The sequence below is a fragment of the Oryx dammah genome, unplaced genomic scaffold (genome assembly GCF_014754425.2).
Source record: "Oryx dammah isolate SB20612 unplaced genomic scaffold, SCBI_Odam_1.1 HiC_scaffold_1, whole genome shotgun sequence".
NCBI classification, from domain to species: domain Eukaryota; kingdom Metazoa; phylum Chordata; class Mammalia; order Artiodactyla; family Bovidae; genus Oryx; species Oryx dammah.
In genome coordinates this window covers 73,831,676-73,855,885 of record NW_024070185.1, presented here as the reverse complement: position 1 = coordinate 73,855,885, position 24,210 = coordinate 73,831,676, and the positions used below count along the sequence as shown (strand labels likewise).

At 38.6% G+C, this 24,210-nt stretch overlaps 1 protein-coding gene across 1 annotated transcript in view; it reads right to left on the bottom strand.

Moving 5' to 3' along the window:
• Positions 1-23,654, bottom strand: part of LOC120866303 (ubiquitin-conjugating enzyme E2 R2) — a 101,492-nt gene extending 77,838 nt beyond the window's left edge. Inside the window, exon 1 of the mRNA XM_040243945.1 lies at positions 22,997-23,654. Within this exon, the coding sequence (XP_040099879.1) occupies positions 22,997-23,173 (177 nt within the window). The 5' untranslated portion in view covers positions 23,174-23,654. The remainder of the gene's footprint in view (positions 1-22,996) is intronic.
• Positions 23,655-24,210: the final 556 nt, after the last annotated feature.

Here is a 24,210-nt window from a genome sequence, read left to right as displayed (position 1 = left end):
AAGTCAGTCTCAAAAGATCACATATTATATACTGCATAATTCTATTTACATGAAATGTTCATAATAGACATATCTATACAGACAGAAAGAAGACTGATGACTGCTTAAGTTAGAAGAAGATGAGGGGAAATGGAATGTGACTGCTAATAGATAAGAGATTTTCTTGGATAATCATTTTTAGAATATAGATAAAAATATGTATTTTAAAAATGACTATAATAATGGCTGCTGCTGCTAAGTCGCTTCAGTGATGTCCAACTCTGTGCAATCCCATAGACGGCAGTCCACCAGGCTCCCCCATCCCTGGGATTCTCCAGGCAAGTACACTGCAGTGGGTTGCCATTTCCTTCTCCAATGCAGGAAAGTGAAAAGTGAAAGTGAAGTCGCTCAGTCGTGCCTGACTCTTCGCGACCGCATGGACTGCAGCCTACCAGGCTCCTCCGTCCATGGGATTTTCCAGGCAAGAATACTGGAGTGGGGTGCCATTGCTTTCTCTGATAATAATGGCTACACAAGTCTAAATATATTAAAACCACTAAATTATACAAAATGGTGAATTATATGATAATGTGCATTATATTGCAATGAAGCTATTATTAAAAGTTCTTAGTAGTAAGTAGATAGAAAACTAAGGAGAAAAAAATTAACTACATGGAAAACAAAATATTACATGAGAAATGAAAAATATATAATTACACCTTAAGATTGTAAGCACTGAAAATCATATAATTACGACATAACTTTACTGGGAGACTGGAGATATCTATGTGCATGTATGTGTGAAAGTAGGTACATGTATGCTGGAGGGAGAAAGAAAGACGTGGAGGGAAAATAATGAAATCCTTATCTTCCATGGGGAAGATATATATATAATGAATAAAATTTAAAAAGCAAAAACTAGTGGCAATTCCATGGTGGTACAATAGTTAAGACTCTACATATTCACTGCCAAGGGCCCAAGTCGATCCCTGGTCAATGAATTAAGATCCTATAAATCATGTGACACAGCCAAAAAATAGTGTTTATAAATAAAACACAAAAATCAATGGTATTAAGCAATGAACTACACACTTTTGTTAAATGGTCAAAACTGAAAAATTTCACGTTATGTATACTTTACCACAACTTTTAAAATAAATTAGAAAGAAAAACCTCTAGATTATAATATTTTTACCTTGCACATGTATTAACTTAGAAAGTGAAAAGTAACATTCAAAACAGTGTAGCTAACACTAGTAGCAACTAACACTGGGTGCTTTTTATACAGCGGGCACATTCTATGTACTTCTACATGTACTAACATACAGTATTTAATTCTCACTGTATCCTTAACAGAGTAGATGCCACACTTTCCTCCATTTTACAGATGAAACAAAGACAAACAGGATAAATAATCTGCCCAGTATCATAATCATAGACCCTGAACTGGAACCTAGCTCTCCAACTCCAGAGCTCACATTTTTAACCACTATTCTATACTGCCTCTCTGTTCTTTAACATTAAGAATGAGATTTAGGACTTTCCTGGTGGTACAGTGGATAAGAATCCATCTGCCAAGGGAACGGATTCAATCCCTGGTCTGGGAAGATCCCATATGCCATGGACCAACTAAGCCTGTGGACCACAACTGTTGAAGCCCATACGCCTAGAGCTTGTGCTCCCCAACAAGAGAAGCCACCGTGATGAGCAGCTGAAGCACCACAACGAAGAGTAGCCCCTGCCTGCTGCAACTAGAGAAAGCCTTCCCACAGCAACAAAGACCCAGGGAAACCAAACCTAAATAAACAGAAGAATGAGATTTAGCACAAAACTCAAAGGATCACTAAAATACATAATGCCTACTCTCTTTACTCCACTGAGAAATAATATTAGTTTTTTTCCAGTGGCAACCTTGAAGCTATAATCTCTAAAGTTGCTTGCAGACTCTAAAATCATAACCCATAAAAAAAAATAATAAATAAATTAGCTACAATAAACAGCACTTTAAAAAATCTTACCACAAACCTTTGCAACAGAAAAAAAAAAACAAAATCAACTTTTACTCACTGCCTTCTACTTGATTAACCCCAAGATCACATACACTAAAGAATAACACTCTAGCTCTCCAGTAAGATGCTCTTCCATGGATTCTCATGGTTAGCCCCATCCCTTCCTTATGATTTTACTCCAAGTCACCTTCACCTTTCTTCAGAGAGGTCTAAAATGTGACACACAAAGATTTTTTTATAACCTCTTCCCAACTTGACTCTCCCTTGCCACTTCACCCTTTTTTTCACTAGAGAACCTACCACTTCTATAAGATGCCACATACTTTTTTTGTTCATTGCCTGTCTCTCCCATTGAATGCTCCATGAAGTAGAAAATTTTTAGTTTTGATTCACTGTATCCTCAGCATCAACAGAAGTGCCTGACACAGAGTAAGTGCTCAATAAATCTTTGATGATGAAACTACCAATAAAAATAACAAACTTTAAAATAAATGTTCTCCATATTTCGAACAGTTTTAATTATATATGAGAAAGAACATGTTGATGGTTTACTTAGGCCCCAAATTCTTCCATAAGTGGTAAAGAATTACCTAAGAAGCTAAAATATTCAGTTTAGCAATACTTTCTACCCATGTTCCCATTTACTAAGGAGATGTATTCAGTTCAGTTCAGTTCAGTCACTCAGTCGTGTCCAACTCTTTGCAACCCCATGAATTGCAGCATGCCAGGCCTCCCTGTCCATCACCAACTCCCGAGTTCACTCAGACTCATGTCCATCAAGTCAGTGATGCCATCCAGCCATCTCATCCTCGGTCGTCCCCTTCTCCTCCTGCCCCCAATCCCTCCCAGCATCAGAGTCTTTTCCAATGAGTCAACTCTTCGCATGAGGTGGCCAAAATACTGGAGTTTCAGCTTTAGCATCATTCCTTCCAAAGAACACCCAGGATTGATCTCCTTTAGAATGGACTGGTTGGATGTCCTTGCAGTCCAAGGGACTTTCAAGAGTCTTCTCCAACACCACAGTTCAAAAGCATCAATTCTTCGGTGCTCAACTTTCTTCACAGTCCAACTCTCACATCCATACATGACCACTGGAAAAACCACAGCCTTGACTAGACAGACCTTTGCTGGCAAAGTAATGTCTCTGCTTTTGAATATACTATCTAGGTTGGTCATAACTTTCCTTCCAAGGAGTAAGCATCTTTTAATTTCATGGCTGCAATTACCATCTGCAGTGATTTTGGAGCCCCAGAAAATAGTCTGACACTGTTTCCACTGTTTCCCCATCTATTTCCCATGAAGTGATGGGACCAGATGCCATGATCTTAGTTTTCTGAATGTTGAGCTTTAAGCCAACTAGATATATTACTGACTCAAAAATATATACACTATGAAACAACTTCTGTATCTGAACAAAAATCAAAACTGTCAACTACTCATTAAAAACATACACAATATTGTAAATTAACTACTATTTTTTAAAATCATACACAAAAATCACTGGAATAAAATTATGCAAGCTATTAACAATAATTCCAAAGCTTAAAACTTTACAATTTCACAGGTGTGTCTTTCACAGTAGGAGGGGAAGATAGTATTTGGCAATTAGAGAGAAGCCACATAATAATGAATTTTAAAGTATTCTCTTTTTTTCTGGCTAATAAAGAGTTTATAGATACAGTACCTTTGGAACATAAATGCATTCTACCCACAAACTAAAGCAAAACATAGAATCATACTGAATCTCAGGAAGAGGACAGGAACCTTGCTTTACATTAGAATCACCTGGAGATGCCCACCAGCGTCCCTGGTCCCTCCTCAAAAGACTCTGATTCTAGGGACTTTCCTGAAGGTTCAATGGTTAACATTCCACGGTTCCACTGCAGGGGATGGGTTCAATTCTGGTCGAGATTCTGCATGCCAGAAGGCATAATCAAATAAAAAAAGATTCTGATTCTATCAAACAGTGTGAGGATAGAGACAGGCATCTTTATTTCTAAAAGTTTCTAACATGATTCTAAAGCAGCTTAATCATTCATCCAGATCATTAACATCCTCTTAGAACACTGTCCTTCAGAGTCATCCAATATGCATTTGACTACCCCCAGAGACAAAAAATTCACCACCTTCTCAAATACTGAATTCTAATGGAAAGCACTAAATTTGGGGAATCTTACAGTAAAATATCATATGCCTCCCTTTACTTTTTTTTCCTCCTCCAGTTTCTATGTAACTGGTTATTAAACTGAAAGTTGTTAGTATTCACTACCAATACTACTCAGGCATTGGCTATCATTCAGGAAAGAAAATTAAAATCTAAATACACTTCAGCAACTTGTATCAAACTAATTTTTGTGAATATTAAATTTGTAACAGATATCTTTAGATGTGAACATATTTGATCCATAAAATCTATTCTTAGGAATTTATCCTAAAGATACAACTAATGGCTGGATGGCATCACGGACTCGATGGATGTGAGTCTGAGTGAACTCCGGGAGATGGTGATGGACAGGGAGGCCTGGCGTGCTGCGATTCATGGGGTCGCAAAGAGTTGGACACGACTGAGCGACTGAACTGAACTGAACTGAAGATACAACTAAACTAACTGCATTTACAGTATTTTGTGCCAAAACTGAATGTTGGTTGCAATGGACTAAATTTATGTTGCCCCCAAAACCCATGCTGAAATCCTAACCCCAAATGTGATGATATTAGGAAGCAAGGTCTTTGAGCACAGAAACCTTGTGAATGGTACCGCCCTTAAAATAAGGAAACCCAGAGAGCTCTCTAGACCTTTTCTTACCATACTTATTGTACCATATATAGCAAATCTACAACCTGGAAGAGAGACCTCACCAGAACCTGACCATGATGGCAACCTGATCTCAGAGTTCAAGCCTTCAGAAGTGAGAGAAATATATTTCTGCTGTTTATAAGCTACTCAGATATGGCACTCTTATTTGTAACAAAGTAATTTTTGCATCCTTTTTAAACAAAGGTACTTTTAATTCTTTAAAATTTTTACTGTATCTTATTTTTTCAGCCTTACTGAGGTATAATAGGCAAATAAAATTATGATTAAATGTATAATTTTTTATATTTTAAATTATATCTAGCAGTATTCATTTTCTCAGCACACACTATTATAAGTTTTAGCATGTACACAGATTCCTGTAAAAACCACCATGAACAGAATACAAAACACTTCCAATATTCACAAAGAATTCCCTCTACCTCTTTGTAGTTAAACCTCTTACCTCCATCCCTAAACCCTGGTAACCAATCATCTGTTCTCTATGCCTATAGCTTTGTTTTTTTTAAGAATATCATGTAAACAGGCCCATTTAGAATATAATTTTATGGAACTGCTATTATACCATTGATACTTTTCTGTATTACTGGTATGTCAACAGTTGATCCCTTTTAATTGCTAAATAGCATTCCATAAAATAGATATATCAGTTTGTTTATCCATTATCCATTTACCCACTGAAGGACACTTACGTTGTTTCCAGTTTGGGGTAATTAGGAATAGTGCTGCTACAAACATACACACACATATTTTAGTGTAAACAGTAAGTTTATATCGCCCTAGGGGTTGGGGGCAGGAGAAGGGGACGACAGAGGATGAGATGGCTGGATGACATCACTGACTTGATGGACATAAGTCTGAGTGAACTCCAAGAGTTGGTAATGGACAGCGAGGCCTGGCATGCTGCGATTCATGGGGTCGCAAAGAGTTGGACACGACTGAGCGACTGAACTGAACTGAACTGAACTGAAGACATATCCCTAGAAGTGGGCTTGTTGAAACCCATGTTAACTGTATACTTTGCAACAAACTGACAGATTTACCCAGAGTTTGCATTCTCACCAGAGTTTCCCTCATCCTCAGCAATACTCAGTATTGTCAGTATAATATTTTCTATTATTTTAGCCATTCTAAAAGATATGTATGATTCCCAGAGATCAAATTGCCAACATGTGTTGGATCACTGAAAAAGCAAGAGAGATTCAAAAAAACATCTACTTCTGCTTTATTGACTAGGCCAAAGCCTTTGACTGTGTGGATCACAACAAACTGTGGAAAATTCTTCAAGAGACAGGAATACCAGACTACCTTACCTGCCTCCTGAGAAATCTGTATGCAGGTCAAGAAGCAACAGTTAGAACTGAACATGGAACAACAGACTGGTTCCAAACTGGGAAAGGAGTACATCAAGGCTGTATATTGTCACCTTGCTTATTTAACTTCTATGCAGAGTACATCATGTGAAATGCCAGGCTGGATGAAGCACAAGCTGGAATCAAGATTGCCGGGAGAAATATCAATAACCTCAGATACGCAGATGACACCACTCCTATGGCAGAAAGCAAAGAACTAAAGAGCCTCTTGATGAAAATGAAAGAGGAGAGAGAAACAGTTGGCTTTAAAACTCAACATTCAGAAAACTAAGATCATGGCATCCGGTCCTATCACTTCATGGCAAATAGATGGGGAAACAATGGCAACAGTGACAGACTTTATTTTGGGTGGGGCGGGGCTCCAAAATTACTGCAGATGGTGACTGCAGTCATGAAATTAAAAGATGCTTGCTCCTTGGAAGAAAAGCTATGACAAATCTGGACAGTATATTAAAAAGTAGAGACATGACTGTCGACAAAGGTCTGACTAGTCAAAGCTATGGTTTTTCCAGTAGTCATGTATGGATGTGTGAGTTGGACTATAAAAGAAAGCTGAGTGCTGAATAATTGATGCTTTTGAACTGTGGTGTTGAAGAAGACTCTTGAGAGTCCCTTGGACTGCAAGGAGATCCAACCAATTAATCCAAAACATCTACTTCTGCTTTATTGACTAGGCCAAAGCCTTTGACTGTGTGGATTAATCCAAAAGGAAAGCAACCCTGAATATTCATTGGCAGGACTGATGCTAAAGCTGAAGCTCCAATACTTTGGCCACCTGATGCAAAGAACTGACTCATTGGAAAAGACCCTGATCCTGGGAATGACTGAAGGCAGGAGGAGAAGAGGATGACAGAGGATCATCACCAACTTGATGGACATGAGTTTGCACAAGCTCCAGCAGTTGGTGAAGCATAGGGAAGCCTGGCATGCTGCAGTCCATTAGGTCTCAAAGAGTCGGACACAACTGAGCAACTGAACTGAACTGAACTGATGGCTCCCCTGGTGGCTCAGAGGTAAAGAATCCGTCTGCCAATGTGGGAGACACAGGTTTAATCCCTGATCTGGGAAGATCCTATTTGCCTTGGACAACTAACCCCACGCACCACAACTACTGAGCCTGCAAACCACAACTACTGAAGCCCATGCTCCACAATAAGAGGGGCCACTGCAATGAGAAGCCTGTGCACTGCAACTGAAGAGGAGGCCCCACTTGCCGCAACTAGAGAAAAGCCTGCATAGCAGCAGAGTCCCAGTGCAGTCAATTAAAAAATAAATAAAAGGTATGTAAATGGTACCTCACTGTGGCATAATGACTAAAGATGAACATCTTTACGTGCTTAAAAGCCATCCAAACACCTCTGAACTATCTGTTCAAATCTTTCACCCATTTTTAAAATTGGCATGCTGGTTCTTTAGGGGTTCTCCCCAACTATGTTGAGTTTTGGAAGCTCTTCATAAATTATCGTTAAGTCCTTTCTCAGACATGTGGTTTGTAAATATATTCTCCCAGTTCATAGTGTCCTTCACAGGAAAGTTTTAAATTTTGATGAAGTTCACTTCATCAATTTTTTCTTTCATGGATCATGCTTTTGGTAATGTATCTAAGAGCTCCTTGCCAATCCAAGGTCAAGAAGACTTTCCAATGCTCTCTTCTAAGAGTTTCACTACTTTATGTTTTACATTTAGGTTTATGATCCATCTTGAGTTAATTTTTGTATAAGATATGTTGGATAGGTTGAGGCTCACTATACATATGGATACTCAGTTTTCCAACATCTTATATTTGAAAAGACTATCCTTTCTCCATGGAAATATGTTTGCACCTCAGTCAAAAAAATCACTTGACTATATCCAAGTAAGTCTATTTCTGGGCTCTCTATTCTGTGCCTTTGGTCAATACACCACACTGTCTTGATAAGTGTAGCTTTACATAACATCTTAAAATTGAACACTGAGTCTTTCAATTTCACTCTTTTTTCAAAACTGTTTTGGCTATACTAGTTCTTTTTCAAAATTGTTTTGGCCATTCTAGTTCCTTTAACTTTTCTATACATAATTGTTTAAAACTAAAGCCGTAATAGCTACCTCTTAAATGGTTTCTTTGCCCCCTAGAAAACTGGCAATTTTTACTGTTGCCTTTTATCTTGTCAAAACTAGTTCAAAATATAATATGAAGGCACCCAGAACTTTCGACCCAATATATCCAGTACTAGGAAACTTATGTGGAAAACCCAAATATAGATATAAAAATGTGTTCAACATAGTCTTGTTTAGAAACCAAATCTCCAGGTCCAACAAAAGGGGAAAGGTTAAATAAAAACTAGCTGAGTAAATGGTCAAAACATGTTGCTTTTAAAAAATGGATACACAGTGTCCAACTTTTTAGATGAAATATAGTATATTTCAGAAAAATATATATTATTTTTGGATAGCATCATTATTAAGTGACTTTTTTCTTCACAGTTTAAAGAACTTTAAAAACTTTCTACCATGAACACATGTTGACTTATAACTGGAGATTATACTGAGTTTAAAAAATGGTTATTGCCACTTACACAGAAAAATCCAAGCACCTCTGTATCACCCTGTACATTATTAGTATCACGCTTGTTCATAACATATGAATAACCCACATGACAAGTTAAGAGAGTTTAACTCTAAACTATAAATTCTTCTCTGCTGTCACAACAGTTATAACACAATTTTCTCTATGCTTGACTCCATGTTTAACTTTGCACAGAATTCTAAATATGTTATTTTAATTACATTATTAATAAATGACACAAATATTTGCAACATGCAATACATCTGACCAGTAACTAACTTCCTTTATACAAACAGCTTTATCTATTAAAAAAAGAAAAATAGGCAAAGGACAAATATAGATAACTTGCATAAATATTACAAATGGCCAGTGATGTGAAAGTTAGATTTCATTCATGATTAAAAGAAACAAAAAAAATAAAAAAATAAAAGAAACAACCATCATAAAGACCTATTTATCATGACTGTAAACTTCATATTTGACAATCCCTATGTTACACTACAGAATATAAATTAATATTTTTGAAGGGTAATTTGACTATCTTGTAAAATTTAAATACACAAACCCTTTAATTCAGCAAATGCACTCAAAAAAGTAAATGTATTCATGTCAATCTATGCCAAAACCAATACAGAATTGTAAAGTAAAAATTAAAAAAAAAAAAAAAGTAAATGTACGAAAAAATGCCCCTTTCAGCTTCACTTATCAAAAGTAAAAAGCTGAAAATAATTGATTTTTCATCAATAGGGGAATAAAAAAAGTACTTCCTTAACAACTGGAATATTGTACAGCAGTTACAAATTATAAGATAATTCATAAATAATGGAAAGATCTCCAAGATAAAATTTTTTTTTTTAAAGATTTTTTAAAGATGCAGAAAAATACTTGTAGTCTAACTACATTCACAGTTTTAAAATGCTTAGATGTGCCTGTAGATAAATGGAATATTTCTGGAGGATTACATTCAAACAGTTAAGTGATTTTCAGGGGCAAGAATTTCTTACTGCTTGTTTTTCTAGACTGATTTTAAGAAAAATTATTAAATCAACACCCTCAGTAATATCCCTCATTACATCTTTTGGGCTTCCCTGGTAGTTCAGCTGGTAAACAATCCGCCTGCAATGCAGGAGACCCTGGTTCGATTCCTGGGTTGGGAAGATCCCCTGGAGAAGGCAATGGCAACCCAGTCTAGTATCCTTACCCGGAAAATCCCATGGACAGAGGGACCTGGTGCACTACAGTCCATGAGGTCACAAACAGTCAGACACAACTGAACGACTAACTCGAACACATTACATCTTTTAATGTTAGGAAATATATATTCCTATATAATACCTACATGATAGATTAATCCATCATGAACTTAGTATTTTCCCAGCAAACCTACTGTACTAAATTTAAGTGGCTCCATGTTGAAGCTGAGATATGACAAGGTCCTACATGAGGTGGTTTATGAATTAAACTAGGTTAAGAAATAATGTGGAAAAATTAGGTAGCTAACTAGATTTGGTGCTGGAGAAGACTCTTGAAAGTCCCTTGGACAGCAAGGAGATCCAATCAGTCAATCCTAAAGGAAATCAATCCTGAATATTCATTGGAAGGACCAATGCTCAAGCTGAAGCTCCAATACTTTGGCCACCTAATGCGAAGAGCTGACTCATTGGAAAAGACTCTGATACTAAGAAAGACTGAGAGCAGGAGAAGCGGGCAACAGAGGATGAGTTGGTTGGATGGTATCATGAATCTACAGACATGAGTTTGAACAACTCCAGGAGATAATGAAGGACAGGGAAGCCTGGCCTGCTGCAGTCCATGTGGTCACAAAGAGTCCAACAGGACTTAGCAACTAAACAACAACTAGACTTGGGGCCAGAGCTTACCATAATTACTTTATAACAAATGTATGGTGACCTCCAGTTAGAAACATAGTAACTTTCCTTTCCTTTAGTACTATAAAAGTATCTTTAGTTTGGAATAAAATATAATCATCAGTCCAGTTTCAAAGTCTTAAAACTGAAGACAGGAGTTCAGCAGTTAAATATATTCAACTGCCAACAAATAATTTTTGGAGAGAGAACAAGTGTTTGTGCAGATATAGAGAAACTAGAACCCTCTTTCTACTACTGGGAATGTATTTTGGAAAACAGTCTAGCAGTTCCTCAAATAGTTACACACAGAGTTATCAGATGACCTAGTAATTCTATTCCTAGGTAAATACTCAAGAGAAATGAAAACATATGTCCACAGCGAAACTTGTACACAAATGTTCATATCAGCATTATTTATAATAGCCAAATAGTGGAAAACAACCCAAATGATCATCAACTGATGAATGGATAAATAAAAGGTCCATACAATGGAAGATTATTTAATAATGAAAAGGAATGAAGTACTGATACATGCCACAACATATATGAACTTTGAAAACATGGTAAGTGAAAGGCCATATATTAAATGATTACATTTATATGAAATACAAATCTACACATTTACAGACAAGGCAAGTTTATAGTCCCAGAAAGTAGACAAGTTGCCTAGAGTGTGGGAGAAATGGGAAGTGACTGCTGATGGGTATGGGGTTTCATTCTGGAGTGAAAATGTTCTAAAATTGTGGTAATGGTTTTGTACATTTAAATGGGTAAATTGTATTGCATATGTTATATCTCAATAAAGTTTTTTTTTTTAAAGGAAGAAGAGAAATCAATTACAGTCTTAAGAGGCACATCACCAAAAGCAACAGGGGATCTTGATTCAAATGAACTTACAAGTGTATCTATGACACAACTGAGAGAATATGAACACTGGATATCAGATAATATTAAGGAATTATTATTTATTCAATAAGTATAAGAACAATATAATTATTTTTTTAAAAAGATTCCCTATCTTTTAGGGACTCCAGTATTTAGGGGTGAAAGGACATGTCTGGAATTTACTTTAAAATAATCTAATTGGAAAGAGTAGGAATTAACAGGAGAGAACCCAAGAGGTCATTCACAGTGAATTGGGTCTTAAAGATATAAATTAGAGTTCAAGGACTAAAGATGGCATGAGAAGAAATGAAAAAGACAGGTAACAGCTTAAGAAATGGCACTGTCAAAGACCACCTATGGGGCAAGAACAGAAAACACAGAAAAGTAAGGAACAACCAAATCATGAAGAATCTTATATGCCATACAAGGAATTTTTATTTAATTTTATGGAAGACGGACTGCTTCCCCCCCCGCCACCCTTGGTGGGGACAGGTCAGATTAGAGCATTAGACAGGTTACTCTGGTGGCATTATAGATTGAAGGGGCACAAAACAGAGTAAAGAGGCTACTGTCATAGTGCAGGGGAGTGACAACTCAATGGGAACTCATATGGTGGGAGCAGAAATAAAGATTAGAGGCTAAAACCTGAGACATGAGATACTAAAAATAACTGAATATGCAAAAAGAGGAAGCAGAGACCATCTGAACTGATTTCTAGCATGTAGGCTTGTGCAACTAGGTAGACAATGTCCAACATGCAGGAAAGTGAACATAGAAAAGGATTAAGGAAAAAGGTAGAGTTCAGCTTAGTGTTTAGTGTAAAAGGACATACTGGTGGAAATGTGTTAATAGCCAGGCAAAAACTCAAGAGAGGCTAATTAGAAAATACAGACATAAAAATCTTTAGGACATATTTGGTAGCTAGAACAATAACCAAGGAGAGCTTGTTTGTTACAACTGACACAACACAGAAATTTAACCTGAATTTGGGCAAACTCCAGGAGATCGTGAGGGACAGGAGGCCTGGCGTGCTGCAGCTCACAAGGTTGCAAAGAGTCAGACACAACTTGGCAACTGAACAACAAAAGCTCCCTCCCTACTCCAACTTGTTAAAATTAATTATTTTAAAGTGTTTATTTAAACAGAATGATCAAGATGTGTTAATTTTATATTTAGACTATATATTGAAGGCAGGAGGAGAAGAGGACGACAGAGGATGACATGGTTGGATGGCATCACTGACTTGATGGACATGAGTTTGAGCAAGCTCCAGGAGTTGGTAAGAGACAGGGAAGCCTGGCATGCTGCAGTTCATGGGGTCACAAAGAGTCAGACACAACTGAGTGACTGAACTGAACTATACAGATATAGATATAGGAGAAAGAACTTGGCTAAAAGTCATCAAAATTATTCTTTAACATATTGTACACACGCGGCGTTATTTTCAAAGAACAGCTATGAAAATGTACTTTTCTAATTATTCTGATTCCTTTAATGTATCAAGAACATTTAAAATATTCATAACATTTACAATCAATATTTTAAAATCTTCCACTGTATAAAAAATTCTGCACTTCTAAAATGCACTGCTAGTCTGCTTTTAAAAGATCTTATCGAACTTCCCTGGTGGCGACTAGATTCTTCCCTGGTGGAGAATCTATCTGCCTGCCAATACAGGGGACATGGGTTCAATCCCTGGTCTGGGAATATTCCACATGCCATGGGGCAACTAAACCCATGCGCCACCACTACCGAGCCCGTGTGCTGCAGCTAATGAAGCCCAAGTGCCTAGAGCCTGTGCTCCACAATGAGAAGCCCAAGCACCACAATGAAGAGTAGTCCCCAATCATACTGCTATTACAGAAAGCCCATGCAAAGCAACAAAGACCCAGCACAGCCAAATACAAAAAAATAATAATAAATAAAAATTTTTAATGATTCAAAAAAATAATAAAAGATCTTATGTCTTCAGATATTCTTTAAAAAAGCTAAAACAACTGGATTTAATTATTTTGCTTTATTCAGTAGATTTCCAAATGAAGTTAAGCCATCTTTATCTTCATGGGACTACAAAAGTCAAAGTTGCTATTTCTAGCCAGTTTTCCCAATGCCTCTCATTATTACCGCTCCAAAATTCTTAACCTCTCTTAAATAAGTTTTCTAATACTTATATTATAAGAGGAGCCCTTTACAAAGATCCTAATTTCCTATATTACTATAACTAAGATTTCAATCTTAATTAATTTTTAGCTAACCTTCAGTCACTAAGAAAATTAGATTTAACTGAGGCAACCCAGCAACTACAGAAAAATGTCATTGATGGAAAAATCCAAATAAAATCAAAGTTCTCCAAAAGGGGAAAGCACAACTAGAGGAACTAAGCAGTCCAAATACTGAGCCACTAGTCTTAACACTATATTCAAGACAAGGGATTAATCACCCAAGATCTATGAAGAAACTCAGGTAGCAGTTATTTCTTGAAACTGCCCAGAGAACTGGGCAGGGGGACAACTGTCATTCTTCAAAGATGTGGCCTTGCCAAGAGATCGAGTATTACTCTTTCAACTCCTGTGCCCGATGCTAGGGAATGTTAAAGACTGGAGTAAGATCTAGTCATTTCTTAAGAAGCCCATAATCTAATGATTTATTTAGACTCTCACACTACTAGGTTTGGACACAATAGAAAAAAAATTTTTAAGCTAAAAATATCTTCTTAGTATAATACATGACCTCAAGTAACTTTTTCAGTTTTACCACTTACACTTTCAGTTTTACATCATTTTTATTTAAAGAAACTCTCTGTACATTACTTACTCAACAATTTATCACTAAAAAAAAATTTTTTTAATGGTTATATAAAAAACATAGTAACTCATCAAATCCAAACTCAGGAAGTGCACTCCCCTTAAAACCCTTTTAACATAAGATTTCTTAGATACAATCTAAATTCTACAGAATTTCCATATCTTCAGTTTAAGACGTCTCTTTTTTTTGTCTAGCTATTTTTCCTTCATTCTTAGAGTAAATGTTGAAACATGATTAACAAAGTGAAAGAACTCAGGGTAAAAATCCTGAGGACAGTTACTGTATATTTTTTCCCTTTAAGTTTTATTGAAGTACAGTTGATTTACAATGTTGTATTAATTTCTGCTGTACAGCAAAGTGACTCAGTTATATGCATATATATTCTTTTTCATATTCTTTTCCATTATGGCTTATTACAATACATTCAATAGTTCCCTATATTATCCAGTAGGACCTTGTTGGTGTTTTTTCCCTTCTTTTAATTTTAGGGAAGTTGAAGTTTTCCACAAGGATTAGCTTATATTGTTCCTTTCCCTATTTAGCCAATGGGAGAAAGAGCAGTTATGTGACAAGACCAAGATGAGCCTTAGGTAATAAGGTTTTTTGTTTGTTTTAAACTCAACTACCACAGAACTCAAATGAGCTTTGTCGCCTTCAAAGCAAACACCTCAGAAGGTTGGCTATATATCCACTCCAATAGTCCTAGACTGCCACTGTTCAAAACTCTTTTTTGAGAACTGCCCTCAGAATCTATTGTACAACTTCTTAATGTCCTTATTAGCGGCAAACCTTTGCTTCTTGTGGATCTTGTTTTTAATATCCAAAGGTGATTCAGATTCAACTTGGTAAAGGAGGAAAATAATCTGAGTAATACTATATTTTAGCCAAAAACAAATGTGCGGCTTTCCTCGTTGCTCAAATGCAGCACATGGGGTCGGTCGATAGACAATCCAGGAAGATCCTGTATGCCAAAGGGCAACTAAGCCCGTGTACCACAACTGTTGAGTGTTATGCTCTAGGGTCTGGAATCCACAACTACTGGGCCTATGTACCACAAATCCTGAAGACTGAGCGCCCTAGAGCATGTGCTCAACAAGAGACACCACCACGGTGAGAAGTTTGTGCACCACAACTAGAGAAAAGCCCACATAGCTATGAAGAGCCAGTATAGTCAAAAATAAAATAAATTTTTAAAAAATCAAATATGAATATGAAGTATTACAGATATTTTACCTGTGCCTCTACCAACAATTTCAAAAGTTTCAAATCATATGAAGGATATTTTTTTGAATAATGAAACTTTTTGTTTCGCCACATATATATGAAGTATGCCTTCCAGTAAACTTAAAAATCTGTATTCTAAGCTTTAAATCACTCTTCTAAAAAGAATCACTAAATATTGTCCAATTTTTGTGACTTTGCCAATATTATCTTATAAATGGTTATTTTCAATGAGATAATAAACATTCAATGTTTACAATCTGAATTACTATGTATGCTACTAAGTGGGTCACATAATCCAAATTATTTCAAGGGATTTACCCCTCAAATTAAGCTGCCATGCAGCAAATACAGCAAAGCAGATAATTAAATAACTGTGAAATCTGACTTCCCTGGTGACTTAGACGGTAAAGCGTCTGCCTACAATGCAGGAGACCCAGGTTCAATCCCCGCGATCAAGAAGATCCTCTGGAGAAGGAAACGGCAACCCACTCCAGTATCCTGGCCTGGAGGATCCCCTGGACGGAGGAGACTGGTTGGCTACAGTCCATAGGGTCTCAAAGAGTCAGACAGGACTGAGGGACTTCACCTTCACTTTCTTTGTGAAATCTGAAAATCCAAATACACAAAAACTGAAACTATGGCAGTGATCTCAAGATGCTATAAAATGCATGAATATATGGCTTCCTCTGATGATTAATTTTTTAACATCTTATTTTGGAATACAGATTCACAACATATATTTTAAAAGATAGTACGCAGAAATCTATTTTTCACTCAATTTCCCCCAAGAGGCTGCATCTTACATAATTATAGTCCCATATTAGAACTAGGAATTTGACACTGGTACAATATATAAGTGTAGTTCTGCATCATTTTATGGCCTGTGTAGATCTGTGTAAGAACCAACACAATTTAGAACTATTCCATCCACAAAGATCTCATGCTCCTCCTTCACAGTCACATCCACCTCGTTCCCATAACCCAAACATCTCTAATCCCTCCTCCCTCACCACCCCCACCCCTCCACACTCACTGGTTTGTTTTAATCTTTATACTTTTGACATTTTAAGAATGTTAAACAAGTGGGACCATGTAACCTTTGAGATTGACTTTTTCACTCAGTGTAATCTTCATTCAAATTATTACATATATCTATAATTTTTTTAAAAAAGATGCTGTAATAGAGATAAGGAATACCAGGTAAAACTCAACTGAAAAAACAACAAATTCTCAACTTTACACTGCTCAAGTTTCTTATGACGTTTAAATATAATTGGAAAAGTATTGACATTATTTTAAAAGCATAAAGCAACACTGTATTAAGAAATTTAACTTCCTCTATGATCCAGTATGACTTCAAAGATGTTTACTATCATCTCTAATCCCAAAAGTAGCTTTTTAGATTTATATTTCCGAACTCTAGCTCTAGCACCATCCCACTCTTCCCATAATGAAAAAGTTGCTATCAAAGGAGTCAATTTGCTTAAAAAAAAAAAAATTCTTCTGTAATATGACTTGTCACTCTCTAATCCAAGTGGTCCAAGAACAACATCAAAATCCAATTCTTCAGTCAATTTAAGATTTATAAGCAGAAGTCGTAATAATCTCCCTGAAAGTTGAAGGAGCAAATTACCCTTGTACAATTTAAAATAAAAAGTTCCTTTTCAAATGTTCCCAAAATTTCATTTATTTATTTAGTTTTTTGAATACACCATGTAGCATGTGGGATCTTAGATCCTCAAAGTGAAGTTGCTCAGTCCTGTCCAACTCTTTGCGACCCGTGGACTGTAGCCCACCAAGCTCCTCCGTCCATGGGATTCTCCAGGCAAGAATACTGGAGTGGGTTGCCATTTCCTTCTCCAGGGGATCTTCCTGACCCAGGGATTGAACCCAGGTCTCCCACATTGTAGGCAGATGCTTTAACCTCTGCACCACCAGGGAAGCCCCACACCTGGGATCAAATCCGCAACCTCCTGCAGAGAAAGTAGCGTCTTAACCACTGGACCACTAGGGAAGTCCCGTTCATAAATTTTATTTTCTTAAAGCTCCATTTCTGTACCTTCAAACATCATCCAAAATGATAAAAGATCTCACCAAGAGAATACACAGGCTTTAGAACCAAGCAGTCTGATAATCCATCTTGATATTACAACTTCCTAGCTGAGGACCCTGGGCAAGTTAAATAAGTTCTGTGATTGTTTCTCTATATATACATGAGAGTAATAGCAACACACCTCACAGGAGAATTGTATGAAATATTCTATATAAAGTACATGGCACATAGTAAGTACTCAATAAACGTTAGCTACTAACATCTACATTACTGTAATAAGGATAGTAGCGTGTATCTGCAATTAGACATGACATTCAGAGTTTTGCATGTTTTAAATTACCCTGCCAACAAGTTTACAACAGTAATTTACTGCGTTATAACAAAAACATATTTAATTTGTTATTAAAACAAATCAACTAAAGGTGCTTAAAGTGGATATTCACTTTCTATGTTAAATACATATCCCCAAATCTGAATATTCCAATTCTTTTTTTTTCCCCCTGAATATTCTAATTCTTATATGGAGGAAAATTTATGTAAAATCAAACCTTAGCAATCCAAACTAAAATTTTCTCTTCAGTTAAGTATTTATCATCCCATAATTTTCAGAATCAGTTCATTTAAAGATACTTAAGCATAAACTCAATAATAATTTCTCACTGAACGAAGTTGAAATGAATTAATTCTGTGCTGACAAAACACTTTCAAAGAGGTTCAGCTTAGTCTTATTCAGATATATATGTAGCTGTATATGATGAAATGTCCAAAAGAATTTCAGGAACATGAAAGAATTAAAAAGTTTAAATATGACCTTTCAGCAAGATAGGAGTTCTGTTGTCTTAAATCCTGAATTTATAACTCTTTGTTTTCCCAAACTATATTAGCAGAGGTGGGCCAATTTCTTAGATAATCTCTTTAATTTCACCTGTCTCCAACAGACAGATTCTTCTGGAACCTTACTTAGTCTAGGACCACTAACACTTTTAAAAATGGAGCAGAATATTTAATCACGACAGACTGTGGTTATGTTGGCCAATGCACTAACTGGCCTTAAAACTTTGATTTTAATTTCCATTACAATTATGTCAGTAACACCTACCCCTCACATTTCTGCAGACTTTTATGAAGATTATTCATCAAAGTTCTAAGGTTATCAATGTCCTAATACTCTTCCTTACTATCTGAAAAGTAGTAACATTTCCTATAGTGCTCTGACTTTGGTGTGTGTTCAGTAATTATTGTTTACTAACACAAATCTCTGAAAAACAGGAATCAACATGCAGCAAAAAAGTACTAAGGAAACAAATCATTCAAAAAGAAATAATTCTTATTGATCAAATTTAAGACACTGGTGCTGGCATTTAAAAAATTTTTATCAGATTATTTCAATGCAAGGGTCTCTCACAGCTAGGCCACAAGTGCCACCTAGCTGATGGCAATTCTAAGAATTCCTGGACTCATTCCAAATTTGAGATGTGAAACTAGAAAAATATGCATCTTAGAATCAACTTAATACGGTAAAAGTATAATCTATGAAATACTGGAATGCTGCATTTGCCAGGGATGCAGGCTGGGTACTAAAATTACATTCAGTGTCCCAAATCAATGGACATTAACCATGTTTCCACTTAAAATGTTCCTTTAGTTCACCCAGCACACCAAGACAAGTTCAGCTTCCAGAAAAGGGTACAGCTAAAAGTCCTAAGAGGTGTTCTTAAACTGACCGAGAAAAAATTTTAAACTAAGAAAATTTTAACTGACTGAAAGACTTATCATAATTTTTTTTTATAAAGCAGTATTTTTTTTTACAACGTCAAAGGAGTTTAACTTTGTTTTTAAAGCTGACGATCCAAATCCCTTAAAACAAGGATTCAGTTAACCCTCCTACATACAAGCTAGTTTGTGTGTTCTCATTGTCTTCTGAAGAAAATTTATAAAGTTCTCAAAAGGATCCCTATGCCAAAAAGACAGAGCTACTTAGAAAAATTGTTTCAACTATATATTAAAAATTTCAGAGTCATAAAATAGTTTTTATGGGGCAGGGAGGGGTGGCACGTGAAGAATAGATTCCAGAACAAATGAAAATAATGTATGCCCTTTATCTGAAACAATTACTATTGAAGGGTTTCTTTAATATAAAATGAAGTGTTTGATAAAGAATATCCTATTAAGGAAAACTGAAAATATAACAAATACTTCCTAAATTTTATCTGTTGGGAGTTATCCAAAAATAGAACACACTTGTATTTCATTCCCATACATTACTGAATAAAATCAAAACTACAAAACCTGCAATACTTTAAGCATTCTGTAACAGTTAAATGTTATGCCTATCATGAAAGAATCACTCTTTCTGATCTCCAGACTCATTGCTATCTTGTATTTATATAAATAATGCAGGAGGTACAAGGAGGTTCTATACAAAAGCAGCCACACTAAGTTATGATCATTATCAGGAGTTATTTGAAAATATAGTTGTTTCTAAAAGAATAGGGGTAAACTTGTTAAAAGTCATTACTACTGCTCAGGTGATCAACAAGTTCCTCTTCCAGTAACATAACAGAATTCCAACTCGCTCCATATTAGCAACATTAAAATCAGAAGTGTTCTGGGTATTCTAAGTCATCTCCTACTTTGTGTTCTACAATGACTGACCCCAGAGAAAAAATTTGAAGCAGCAAAGAAATTCACTCTGTGAATCAATGAGATCAAGAAATTGGACAGAGGACTCCCCTGGAGGTCCAGCGGTTAAAGCTCCTGGATTCCAAAGCAGGGTTACCAGGGTTTGATCCCTGGTGGGAGAACTAAGATCCTACATGCCACGAAGGGCAGCCAAAAAAATAAAATAAAAATAAAAAAATTTTAAATTAAAGAAACTGGACAAAAAGATAATGAGGCCAAAGAAGAGTTTATAACATGTAGAAAGTCAGACACAAGAAACTACTTTTGCCCACCATACATCTATATTCCTCTCGATCCCCAACCCAAGCGAAGAATCATACGGATTCAAGATATTTGAAAAACAAGTTGAAAAAACAAATTTTGAAATACAGGTCTCACAAGTCTCTACAACAACAGATGCCACAGTTAAAACAGACTAGGGTCAACTATTTCATGGTGAATAAGATCAGTTAGAAGTCTATCAATTAATATGTAAAAGGTAAAGGAGTTAAATTATGAAAAATTTAAAATGACTGGCAGCCCACTGCCTTTGGAAACTACAACACACCATAAAGAAAATAGTTTCACTTCAAAATAAATTACATTAAATGTTCAAGAACCACCATTTGATCAGGGAGAATAGTAGCAGAGAAAGATCTGTGCCAACTTTTAACTGCAGCTGTAGTAGACACACTAAAAGCCTTGTTTCACAAAAGCAGTGAAATAAAAAACAATGGTTTTAAACCTGTCACCAGTGTTAACTGCTCACGACCATAAATTTGCCTTTTCCAATGAAGGACTTTGGAATAAAAAGCCATTTAAAAAAGAAAAAAAAAAATGCAGACAAGAACAAAATTCTCACATAACACTGAAACACTAATCCTGTTTAAGAATTTTCATACATTTTTTACATGTCACAAAAGTAAAAAAATATATATCTAAATATACAACAAAACAAGATTCTTTTTAAATAAGACTGAATTTAAAAAGCAGTTAATTTAAATCAGTGCATGCTTCAAGGAATCCTCCTTCCATATTACCTATGCCAAACTGAGAGGGTTCACCACACTCCATTCTCAATTACCTAAGCAAAACTATTACCATTTTAAACCCATTATTTCCTTTGTTTGTTGTTGTTTGTTTTTAATGCATTGCGTAGGAGTAAGATAATTCTAGCTAGTAACCATTTATCCTGACAAGTGATTGTCCCAAATAATGATACTTTTTAGAAATTAAACTTCATTTCACTAAAGTTAGCCAGTAGATTTTGCAAGTATTTTCCTCTGAAGAGTACAGTGTATGGTTGGTATATACAATATTCTAAATACTAAACGCATGCTTTTAACCAGGTATTAAGTGACTATCACAGACATGAATAGTTAACATTCCACAATCAATTCTTCACATTTTCTACAAAATAGACCCAATCTCAAGCCTGAAACTGAGGCTTCTACCTTTAGAAGAGTAGAAACTAAACTAATTGGGCAGTCCTTAAAAATACACGTAACTACATGACTAAGATACTCATTTAAAACTTATGCCAAGATAGCCCCTCCCTTCAAAACAAACTAAGACTGACTCACAGACCTATTTTACTTAATTTTGGAAATTAAAAAAAAAATTAACTTAAAAGAATTCTTAAGCACTCATTTCCTCTCTGTCCCCCATCATTTAAAACTTCGACCTTCAATCTGTGATTTTCCCCTTAAAAAAATGGTTAAATAAAAACAAAAACAAAAGACCCTCAATATTTCCAACTATCTATTTGGGAACTGAAAAAACTACTGGATTCAGGAATGATAAAAACCACTGTTCTAACATCCTGGAAAACAATAGAAAGTATAACTACGGTCGCTAAGGAGCGGTCCTACTTTGTGAAACCATCCCACCGCAGATGTTACTCTTCACCTGTGAGACCACCCCCCCTCCCCGTTTGCTAGAGTTAGCCATCTAAGCAAAAGGTTTCAATTTTGTCTCCCTGAAGTGGGAAATTATCAATCTCCCTATATAACATGTTCCGCCCTCAGTGCATATTTCTACACGGGAGGCCGGGGAAGGCGGGGGTGAGTGCAGTAAAGTTGGTGGCAGGGTGAGGACAAAGGGCATTTTGAAACAGCACTGAAGTAAATAGAAATGAGGACAGAAAGAGGGCTAAATTCGAGTTCCCTCAAGTGGCTGATGGCAAGAAAACGCAGGCGCCCTTGTTTACCACCCCTAGGGTCCTAGTCTCCATTACCACCCACTGGAATGCGAAGTTGGAACCACCACTATATGCAAGAAGCCCTCAAATCCCCAAAATGTCAGGTCAGTAGGCAGCCTCTGGAATGACAGGCCGATACCCTCCCCCACCCTCCTACCTCCCCCACCCCCCCAAAAAAAAGGTCCAATCCCTTAAGTGCAGGTCACTCTGCCCTCTGGGGTAGTTCCAGCCGGCGCAGAGATGGTTCTGATGGGAGGCCGTGGGGGACAGACCACCTTTCTTTCCGTACACCCTCGGCGGGGGAAACAAAACAAAGACCTCCCCCCTCCTCCTCTGGTAGCCACTACCCTAGCCACAGAAGCTTTCCTATTTCCCGGCGCAGGCTGGCCTCCCGCCCCCGCCCCCATGACAAAGAAAAGGCACGGGGTGAGCAAGCGAGGCCTTCCTGCCTCCACGGATGGGGGGAGGGGGCTGCCGAGGTGAGGAGCCCCCTCCGCTCCCCCGCGCTCCCACTCGGCCGGGAAAACAGCCGAAAACCGCGGCCTCCGCCCGGGGAAGCCTGAGCGGGGGTGCGGGTACCTTGAAGTAGCCGCCTTCGTAGAGCGTGTTAGGGGGTCCGAAGATGGCAACCTCCCAGTTGTAGAGGTCGGATTCATCCACCAGGGTGATCCGGAAGCCCTCCACCGGTTCCTCCTGCAGGGATTTCAGCTCGAGCATCAGGGCCTTCTGCGAACTGGTCATCTGCTGCTGGGCCATCGCGGCGGCGGCGGCGCCGGGCCGGGGCCCCAGTCCTCACGCACCAGCGGGGCCGGACCAGGCCCCTCCCCTCCGCTCGCCCTCTGCCGGGCCGCTCCCGGCCCCTGTCTTCACACACCCGGCGGCCCGGACCAGGCCCCACACGGCCCGTGGGCCGGCCCGGTTCCTCCTCACACACGACGCGGGCCGGGCCGGGCCCTTCTCACACTCGGGCCGGGGTGGGGGGAGGGGTGGAGAGAGTTAAAGAAATTCGCTCCGGGTCTCGGGCCTCCCCCCCCCCGGAGGGGGCCTCAACTTGGTTGGCGGTGTGGTGGGGGGGGGAGAAGAGGTGGAAGAGGAGGAAGGCGGCGAAAGGCCGGCGACCGTGAGGAGACCGGGCCGGGATGGCCCGGGAGCGCCGCGCTCGCTCGCTCTCTTGTTCTCCTCGGGGGCCGCCGGGGCCGAAGGGCGCGCGGGGCCGAAGGGCGGGGGAAGCGCGACACGCGGGGGTCTCGCGGCGGCGGCGGCGGCGGCGTCGGCGGCGGCGCGGGGGGAGGGGCGACGGCGGAGGAGGAGGAGGAGAAGAGCGAGAGCGCCTCGCGCCGCGGGAGCGACGAAGCCGAGAAGGAGGGAGGGAGGAGGGGCGCGCGTCGGGAGGGAGGAGGGGCGCGCGTCGGGAGGGAGGAGGGGCGCGCGTCGGGAGGGAGGGCGGCTCTTAGCGGAGAGCGGCTCTAGGGGGCGAGCGGCCCGACGCGACGCGCGTGCGCGCGCCCCTCCCTCCCCCTCCCCCCTCCCCCCTCTCCCCCCTCCCTCTCCTCCCCTCCCCCCACCCTCTCCTCCCCCCTCTCTCTCCTCCCTCTCCACCTCCTCTGCCCCTCCCTCCCTCCTCTCCCTCCTCCTCCTCCTCCTACTCCTCCCACTTCCCCGCCTCCTCTCCAACGCCCCGCCAGGTGGCGGCGCTTTGTGACGCCGGCGCGCGTCCCCCGCCCTTAAAGGGCCAAGCGGCAGTGGAGGGGGTGATGGTGGGCCGGGGTTTGAGGGTGGCCCCTAGGGGTGCC